Genomic DNA, 10,322 nt, shown 5'->3' with positions numbered 1-10,322 from the left:
TATTTCCCAGCATTAGGCAAATAACTTCCTTTTATCAATTTATGAAATTGGAGTCAAAAGTAAAAAGTCTAGTCTCAAAGATCTATTGCTGAAAATTTTAGCATTGAAAATGAAAAACAAATATAATATAGAGAAAATACAAGCATAGATAGAAGCAAAAATAGAAAAAATTGATAATTTATAAATGGGGTGTAAGAAATATAAGGTGCTGGTAGATTCCTTGGAGAAACAAGTTATCAAATTATGTCTTTGATAAACTAAAATGAAAACCAATAAGAAATACCTTATATTTCATATTATACTACAGCTGCATTTGAATCTTTATGTCTTTTCATTTGGCATGTCCTACGATTATGGCCCAATTGTTTACAAAGTTCGCAACAAATTGTTGTTCAACCTTCTTTAATATCCATCTCAATTCTAATTCGTGTAACTGTGAACAGTTCTAATTGCGGGATATTAGGCTCTGGCCAATAAGCTTCATAAGGAATGGATTAAATTGAGGTGCCCAAGTTTGAGAATATTGTTCAATGGAATAATACTTTTCTATATATTACCAATTATCAAGTGCCAACCTTCCACATACAGCAATCACATGTGAATAGGGAAACTTATAAATTTACCATCTTTCACATGTACATTTTTGTTATCAAGTTGAACAACTTGTTTGTTATGACCTCGTTGCATTCTTTCACCATAAGATGCAGTTATTACTTCAAACAATCTTTTTTGTATATCAAATGAACAAGATCATATGTGTTGGCTTTTGTCAAATAACCTTGAAGTTTAGCTATAACATGAGGAGTGTACAGGCATTTTTTTGCCAATACCTCCAATGCAAAGCCTTGCCTGATGCTAAAAAAAAATTAACCAATCGATAAAAGGTTAATTGTACACATGTTGTGATAGGTAAATTTCGAGCCCCTTTTAGCACACTATTAAACACCTTAGATAAATTAGTTGTCATTATTCCGTAACGTTGACCACCATCATGTGCCAGTGCCTATTGTTGCACTAGTATCTCATTTAACCATTTTTGGGCTTTGGGATTAATCTTTTCTATCTCTTTCATTATGGTATCAAACTTTCGTAACTGATGTGCATTTTTAGCTCTATACATAAGTCTTTCCAAGTTTTTATTATGAAACTTATCATTAAAATTACTGCATATATGTCGCAATCAAAATCAATGATAAGCCCATGGTTCTTGCCATCTAGAGCCAGGCTCATTCATTGTTGCAAGAATATCATAGTGATGATTAGATATCAAACAAATCCCTTTTCGTTAAATGACCTTCTCTCTAATGCAAGTAAGAAACCATCTCCAACTATCAAAAGATTCTTCTTCAACAATAGCAAATACAAGTGGCAAATGCTGGTTATTAGCATCAACTCCCATTGCAATAAGTATTTTATCTTTATATCTTTTATACAAATGAGTAGCATCAATACTTATAATTAGTCTGCAATACTTGAACCCTTCAATGGAAGGTGGAAAAGCCCAAAAAACATGGTGGAATAGTCAAAATACTCCGACAATAGAATTTCACAACTTTTCAAATTGCCATATAACAATTGTCCAGTTATACTTTTCAAGTGCAATAATAAATTTAGGTAATAACCTATAAGATGTATCCTAATCGCCAAAAACATTTGTAATGGCCTTTTGTTTTGCATGCCACATCTTATTGTATGAAACATCATAAGAAAATTTGTCTCTTACCTTGGCATTTGAAGTTGCACATGTAATCTAAGGTTCAGCTTTTGCTTGACTTTCAATTTCATGTGTTAACAAATTTGAGCCTAGTTGTGGGTGATCATGACTCAACCTTAGGTAGACACATGTATGAAGGTCATCATATTGAGTAATCTAAAAAAGTCCATGACTTTTACATTGATATGCACGAAGCTTCCATTTGCATCCACTTTCTCGCTATCTTTTACACCTTAACGACCATATCTTTTTTTTGTTTCCACCACTTCATACTTTTGGTGTCTCTTGTTGGAGTACAATTGTATGGCTCTTTTCAATTATGCCTTATCTTGGAAAATTAAACCTTTCCTTAACTTAAGATTAGGATTCTAAGCAAAACTTTGGCTTTGTGGTGTCAAATTACTAGTAATAACATCATCAACTTAATTAACATTTGTGAAGAATGGCATGTTTGGCTCATAAAGTGGCACCTCTATAATGGTGCTATCGGCTTTTAGGTTGACATCTTTAAAATCTTCTTGCTCTTCTTGTTCTTCATTTTCTTCTTCAAGTACTTCATTATTCACATTCATATCCCTAAATATATCATTAGATTTAGAATAAACCAATTGTTCCATTGTAGTTATATTTACACTTGTATCTTTGTCATATTGGCTAATACTTTCGTAATCCTAGAATCCAAAAATATTACCTATGGCTGATACTTACCTTTCCATGGTAGGTTCACTACTACTTGGCAAAAATGGATGATTAGCATGGTGGGCATTAGCATGATCCAATGAAATGTCATTATCTTGTGTTGGCAATTGAGCAAAAACTTATGGATTGACTCCTATATTCAATAGGTCTAATAAAAATTGATTCCACTTATAAATGCAATTCAACATTGCTAATAGAGGGATGAATAGATGAAATTTCCAACATAATATCTACGTTGGCATCATCCACAATAGTTAAGTGAATATATTTAATCATTGATGATTACACTATTGTTGGATAACAAAAAACCAAATTTAGTCATGCTCACTCTCTATCAAATCCTGTAATACAATACACTTGTCTATCAATGTGTCGAATTTCATTTTTCGCTTCAGTTTAATTGCTCTTAAAGGAGAACCATCATAACACAAGCCATTTGATCTTTCAATGAAGCTACCATTCCAATAACAAAAAATTGGAATTTCTCTTCCAAACATTACCAACTACATTGAAATAATAAAAAATAATTATTAGCGTAATATCATAAATAATAAGAATTCATAATATGTAAAATATGCCATACGCAAATGCTTTGGATACAAAAGTAAACAATTCAAGTAAAAAATCAAATCACAATTCAATGTCATAACTACGAGGCTTAGGATTCTTACAGAATTGAAAAATTTTTTAGGATCAAGAACAGTTTTGCCAAATATATTTCCCTTAGCAAACCTTTGTGCTCCAAAATTTTGTAAAGAGAATTGTATTTAATAAAAAAAAAAGTAAAATGTAGAGAGAAAATAATATTTATGGTTTATAAGAGATTATAATTTAGTAAAAAAAAAACCTTACACTTTTAATGTTTCAATTTTAAAAAATATATTTTTTATTTAAATTATTATTTAAAAAATATGAGTTGGAGCTGACATATTATTGACATGACATAAATACTTTTCTTAAGAAAATAAGTTTAAAGTACCCTTGTTAAAGAATAAAGATTTTAAAAAATCTTGTTGTTGGAAAAAACTCCAATTTTACTTGCTATCATCAGTTCATCGAAACTTTAATTACCTATATGAGATTGGATTTTTTTTATTGCATATATAACTCAAATTACGATAAAGACATTAACACCGTGAACTTATTAGAACCCGCAATTTCCGAATATCAATAACACATTAATTGATTTAAATATCAATTAGCATGATTGAACCTTCTTAAAACAGAGTAATACATTATAAAATATTCAATAATTGTCCTTTGTTACTATTATACAAAGGTTCACAACTTTTGACAGGAGAAACACATCCAGTGAATACATAGAAATAAAAAATATTGCGCAGATTTAGGCAGATCACGGTCTAGTCCTAGAGAAACAAAAGTAAGGTAGACTCAGTTTTGAAAACAATCGCATCTTCAAATTAGGTCTATGAATTATTTTATTATTTTTAAATATGTTAATTGAAATTGAATCTTTTTTAAAACAGAGTAATACAGAAAAAAATTCAATAATTGTCCCTTTCTACTAATAAATTTTCAGGGTTTGGTTGATCCACCCACAGCAGAAGACTAAGACAGTGATGATATAATTATACATGCTTCTTTTTCTTGTATTCAATTGATTTTGCAAGACAAAGTTCAGTGGAAATGAAAGTAAAGAATAAAGATTCTTTCTTCTCTCGGTTTCCCACCCAAAGCTAAATAGTCAGCAGGCCCACCACAAAGACAAAGGTTCACAACTTTTGATAAAACAGAAATACACCCAGCTTATACTTAGAAATTAAGAATATTGTGCCAGATAAAGCAATACAGTTTGAAGTCCTGGAGAAAGAAGAGTAATTTGGACTCTGTTTTCGATCAGCAGGAGAAATGAAAGAGGCTATCTTGTCCTTAGCCATTGAAAGGATCTCGGATTTACTCTTTCATGAAGCAGTTTATCTAGGTGGAGTAAGCGAGGAAGTGGAGCGCCTGAAGGCTGAACTACAGTGGATACATTGCTTCTTGAAAGACGCTGACCATAAGCAAGAAGAAAGCGCGCGGCTCCGCAATCTAGTGGCGGGAATTAGAGATCTTGCTTACGATGCTGAAGATGTTATTGACGCCTTCATTCTCAAAGTTGCACATCAAGGAGGCTTTCATGGAATCATTAAGAGATTCTCCTCCATTTTCACCAAGCCTTTTCATTTGCACAAAATAGGGGCGCAGCTCAAAGCAATCCAGACTAAGCTTGAAGATGTTTCCAAACGTCTTCCAGCATATCAGATAACTGGTGAACAAGAAGACGCTAGCCCTATTTCCAGAATGCAGCAGCAGCAGCGGTCAAGAAGAACTTATCCACATGTTGAGGAAGTGGATGTTGTTAGCTTGGAGGGCAGGACGAGGGATACTTTGGAACAGTTGATGAAAAAAGAAGCCGGTAGACCTCATGCGGTTGTTTCCATAGTCGGAGTGGGGGGTATAGGTAAAACCACTCTTGCAAAAGAAGTATACAATCACTTTGTTGTGAGACAACATTTTGATTGTTTTGCTTGGGCTTTTATTTCTCAAAGATGTAAGCCAAGAGAGGTTTTGCTTGGTGTCCTCATAGAAGTTCTTTCTCCTTCTGAAGAAGGAAGAGAGCTAATTGATAAAATGACCGAGCAAGAGTTGACGATTAGACTTTTTGAAGTCTTGAAAGAAAAACGGTATTTGGTAGTCCTTGATGATATTTGGAGCAGTGAAGATTGGAATCGTCTTAAACCTGCTTTTCCACCGGGGGATAACGGAAGCAAAATTTTATTCACAACGCGAGTAAAGAAAGTGGCGTTAGTTGCAGATCCTCACAACTCCCCAATAGAGCTTCAACGTCTTACAGATGATGAAAGTTGGAATCTTTTCAAGAGGAAAGCATTCCCAGAAAATACAACTGAGTCCGATGCTTGTTCAATAGAATTTGAGATGCTAGGAAGAAAGATGGTGAAAAAATGTTGTGGGCTACCTCTGGCAATTGTTACGTTGGGAGGCTTGCTAGCAACTAAACAATCATGGGCTCAATGGAAGATGGTTCAAAGAAACATGCAAGAACGCTTAAACAAGTTCCAAGAAGACCATCAGGATGGTGCAGTGAGTGGAATTTTGGTTTTAGGCTACAATGATTTGCCTTATTATTTAAAACCATGCTTCTTATATCTTGGTCATTATCGAGACGGTTGGGAGATCTCAAAGAAGGAGCTCATTCGATTATGGATTGCTGAAGGTTTCATTTCACCATCACTGGAAAGCGGAGGAATGTTGATGGAAGATGTTGCTGAACAATTCCTGGAAGAGCTGATAAATAGATGTTTGGTTCAAGTTGGCAAGAGGTATCATACAGGAATAGGTGTGAAAACATGTCAGATCCATGATCTCTTGAGGGATTTGTGCCTGTACAAAGCCAAGGAGGACAATTTCTTTGAAATTATTTTGCCGCCATCGATTGAAAACTATGATCATCCTCTTGATTTGATCTTGTCAGCATCTATGTCACGACGAATTTCTATTCATCCTAGCGAAAGGTATGTTTCTTTGACGGGAGAACATTCACAATTACGTTCTCTGTTGCTCTTTCAAAATGAGAATTTGATAGAATTGCACATTTCAAATTGCAAGAACTTAAAAAATTTAAGAGTCTTGAAAGTTGTGAAAAGGAATGAAGATAAGTGGCCTGTGTCAAGTGAAATTGGTAATCTACATCATTTGAGATATTTGGGGTTAAAATGTTTTGGAGAAATCATCTTGCCACGATCTATTGGGAAGTTGAAAAATTTACATACTTTGCACATCTGCAGTGGGCGACTAACAATATCTCCTAATGTTCTATTCGAGTTGAAACGTTTAAGGCATATTCTATTTCTTAATTATTTGGAACATTTTAGTTTGAGACGTGATTTGTGGATGCAGCTAAGGTTTATTTCAAAAAATATCGAAACTTTAAAGTACATTGGGGTTGAGAATTTAATTGAAAATCATGCAGTGTTCGGCTTGGCTAATATTCAGAGTTTAGGAATATATTTTAAGAGATCAAAAGATGTTGAGCCTATCCTAAGAGCACTGGTCGAATCACATCGCCTTCGGTCACTGGAAATGTGGTTTTTATGGGATTCAAGCCAATCATTTCCAGACTTGGAACCCCTTTCTCAGTGTCATCACCTCTCAAAACTATTCTTAGATGGGAAGATAGAAGAAGATCCGCAACCAAGGCATCATGTTTTGAAATTTGTTCCAGCAAACATTGCCAAGTTAACCTTGGTGGAATCTGGGGTGACGCGGGATCCAATGCCTGTATTGGAAAAGCTGCCTCATTTGAGGACTCTCCGCTTATTGGCGAGTTCATACAGGGGGACTAAAATGATTTGCTCTGCTAATGGGTTTCTTCAACTTGATTCTCTTGAAATTAACGGTTTACTAGAATTAGAGGAGTGGGAGATTAAAACAGGTGCAATGCCACGTCTCCGGAGTTTATCTTTGTTTGGTTTAAATAATTTGAGCAGGATTCCAGTAGGGTTAATGTATATTGCTGCTCTCCAAGAAATAAAATTAGTGGGGATGAACAGATCATTGGTAGAAAGGATAGAAGGGAGAGAAGGACAGGATTCCTTTATAGTCCGCCACGTATTCTCCATCCAAATATTTTGACTGAAAACTCTAATTTTGCAGGTGAGTTATTTGTTTTTTTCTAAAATAATAATCTCTTTTGTTTTTCATTTGGGGCTATAAATATTCATATATATCATTTCCTTTCCATAAGAGATGATGATTTATGCCACTTTCATCTTCGTGTAGGTATAATAAGATGGGCACTGATAGGAGGCGGAGTTGGATGCTTGGTTTGATCATGAAAAGAAATCGTGCCAATACGAGCAAGAAGAGGCTAGGCTCACTTCGATTTGCTTTTTGGTTGTTTGAAAGTGTGATTTGTTTCTTTTTTTCCTTGATGGTTGATTCTGATGATTAAGTGCTTCTAGGAAATGAATTGCTATGAGCTTTAGTGAACTGGTTGTTTATTGATTCTAAATTTGCAGTGCATGAAGATTATCCATGTGTTGATGGCGAGCTACTGATAATGTTATTTTTTGAATTTTATTTCTTTTTAAAAACCTTTTTTTTTGTTTTACATAACTTGTTTCACCGTTTATCTTCACTAATAAACATCATTGCTTGTAGATTGATAAGTTAGTACAAAAGGAGGGTTTAAGTAATTTTTGATTGGTTGAAAATTTTCTTCCTCGATAATAGAAAGATCTATGGAAAAAATGATTTTGAACTTCCTCGGCAAAGAAAATTGTCACGCCTGAAACATAACACAATTATATTACATTAAAGTAATACGAAGTTTTATTTTTTAATCATTTTAAAATTTTTCAATAAAAATAATTTGATCAAAAAAATCAATAATTTTAATTCAATTAATGAGAAATTTTCATATTTTCAAATGCAAACTAATAAAAATACTAAATCGTTTCATAAATCTCATTAGCCCACAATGTTTTCAATGTTCGAGTAATCTTTCGGATATGATCTTTTAACTTCTCACATAACTAAGCAAACTTATCACTTACTTATCTATAAAGAAAAAATAAATGAGGACTGAGCAAACTACAGCTTAGCAAATATAGGCTCACATACCTTACTGGATTAAGTATCGTTTTTATACATAATACATATCATATAGATCATTCAAAACATTCGTCAAATCAAAATGTCAAAATATTTTAAAACTCATCATTATTTCAAACATTTTGTAGATCATAAATCAATATCAAAACATATCAATTCATAAATCATTACAAAATATGCTACCATTCAAATATTGTAATCAAACTAAATTATGGATCAATCTTTAAAAATCATTACAAATCATCATTATCATTAGTTTATCATTAGCTATGGTCACTGCTATAACCCGTGATATTGGTTGTATCAACAATTTCATCATTATGATCATTACTAACTATTATAACTTGTTAGCTATGGCCTAATGCTAATTATTATAATCCACTAGTAGGACCATATGATCATGTCTATCCTAACTACTATAACCTATTAGCCAAGGTCATAAAACTAGTTCTGATGTCGATAATCCCACTTCTCAAGAATGTAAAAATGTAGCTATCATAAAATCATTCTTTAAACATAAATTATTTTTTCATTTTATTCATAAGCATGATCCATTATTTATATAGTAAAAATATAAAATAATCATATGCTTGGTCATATTTTCGTATATCGAAAATAATGAAATAAAATATTTACTCATTTAGAAACACACATATATACATAAGGTCAAAAACAAGTAAAGTGTGTGAGATTCTACTTACCTTTTTTTGATTTTATCATTTAGTTTTTTTTTTTCAAAATAATTAATGGCCTATTCAAGATCATTTCAATATAACAGAAACTAATCAATCTATTTTGAGACCATTAATACTAAAAATAACTAAATTATATAAGGGTTAACTCAACTAACTAATATTGATAGCCTGCACTACTTTCACTAGATTGATCATATCTCAAGATATCCAACTCAGAATTAAATCTTTATAGTGCATTAGAAACTAGACTTGATAAGCTTTCTAATCATCTATAGTCTATCTCTTAATTCCTTGTAGATTAATTGTAATAAATTTTGCAATCCAAGTCATATGATGCTGTTGCTAGACAACATACATACCTTCTAATAAAAATTATATATTTATTCATAGAAGACTCTAAATTCAATTTCGCTTATTTTGTTGAACAGTAGACTCAATAAATTTTTTAAAACATATAGCTCAATCCATAATTCTTTATATAAAATTTAAGACAATTTTCGTAATTCAATACTGATGCTGCTGCCATGTAGCCCACATATCCTTAAGTAAAAATAAGACAACTCTTCATAGAAAATTTAAAATGAACTTCCATTTATTTCGTTAAAAAGTAGACTCAATAAGCTTTCCAATGATATATAATACTTGCAGCAATAATCTATCCATTAATATAGAATGTCATTTTAATTTACTATTATAGATAATAGCAGCTCATCTAAAAACAAAATTTCTCCTTCAATCTTTAAAAATCAAATCTCTACTTTCAGCCTTTAAAATCCATTCAATAATCATCATTAAATCTTAATAATATGAAGTAAATAAAGCCCAATAATTTACCTAAATAGATCATGAAGATTAATGAAAGATTTCATAATTTTTCTTGATTTTTCTCTCATAACTTCAATTCCAAATAATAACAATCAATATGATATTTTTTCTTAAATAAAAAAAGGGTATATACTCACTTTTAGGAGATTAATCCAATTGTAGCCTTTGATTTTGAATCTCCAACTTATTTTTTCAGGCTCCTTAACCCTAAGCAAAGTGAGGAAGAAAAGCTTTACTTTTCTTTTCTATTTTATGATAATTAGGTTTTCTTTCATAAAATATATTTTTTTTAGTAATTAATCTTTTAATAAACTAATAGGCTTTGGTAATAATTTAGCCCATAGATAATTTAGGCTGAGGTATTGCATAATTTGTTGAGAAAGTGGCAATAACAGCAAAATCCAAGTTGTATTTAAGTTGCATACTTTGTTCGCAATTCTTCACGCAAAATAGTAAAAGATGTCGGAAGAATTTCAGGGTGTTTTGTTTGACTCCCAAATCCACCATAAATCACGATGTCTTTAGAAACAAAAGACTTGGACCATGCTTGCAATGAGATTTGTTAGAACATGGAAAAGAATATCATATTTACTGATGCAATTTTGATTTGTTAATACCATCAGCCCAAAGAGACTGAATGCTGCTTTTCTACAATTTGAGCATTAATAAGTAACTAAAAGAAATGAAAAGAAGAAAAAAGGAAGTCCCAGATGTCTTCCTAAGGAGGTTTATATATATATATAATTGTCAAGATT

At 32.0% G+C, this 10,322-nt stretch overlaps 1 protein-coding gene across 1 annotated transcript; it reads left to right on the top strand.

The window, feature by feature from the left end:
• Positions 1 to 4,039: 4,039 nt before the first annotated feature.
• LOC149515723 (putative disease resistance protein At1g50180) lies at positions 4,040 to 7,522 on the top strand. The gene is made up of 2 exons (XM_089741618.1): positions 4,040 to 7,087; positions 7,214 to 7,522. The coding sequence occupies exon 1, from the start codon at positions 4,283 to 4,285 to the stop codon at positions 7,064 to 7,066; it is 2,784 nt and encodes a 927-aa protein (XP_089597744.1). The 5' UTR covers positions 4,040 to 4,282; the 3' UTR covers positions 7,067 to 7,087; positions 7,214 to 7,522.
• Positions 7,523 to 10,322: the final 2,800 nt, after the last annotated feature.

Source organism: Durio zibethinus, chromosome 12, assembly GCF_047325235.1.
Source record: "Durio zibethinus cultivar Kanyao isolate XHJ-2024 chromosome 12, ASM4732523v1, whole genome shotgun sequence".
In the NCBI taxonomy this organism is placed as follows: domain Eukaryota; kingdom Viridiplantae; phylum Streptophyta; class Magnoliopsida; order Malvales; family Malvaceae; genus Durio; species Durio zibethinus.
Note: the sequence above shows the minus strand (reverse complement) of the source record. Positions and strands in the feature narration are given on the sequence as shown.

Bases quoted from the DNA above. Each gene is read 5' to 3' on its own strand.
- LOC149515723 (XM_089741618.1), top strand. From the start codon at position 4,283: ATGAAAGAGGCTATCTTGTCCTTAGCCATTGAAAGGATCTCGGATTTA.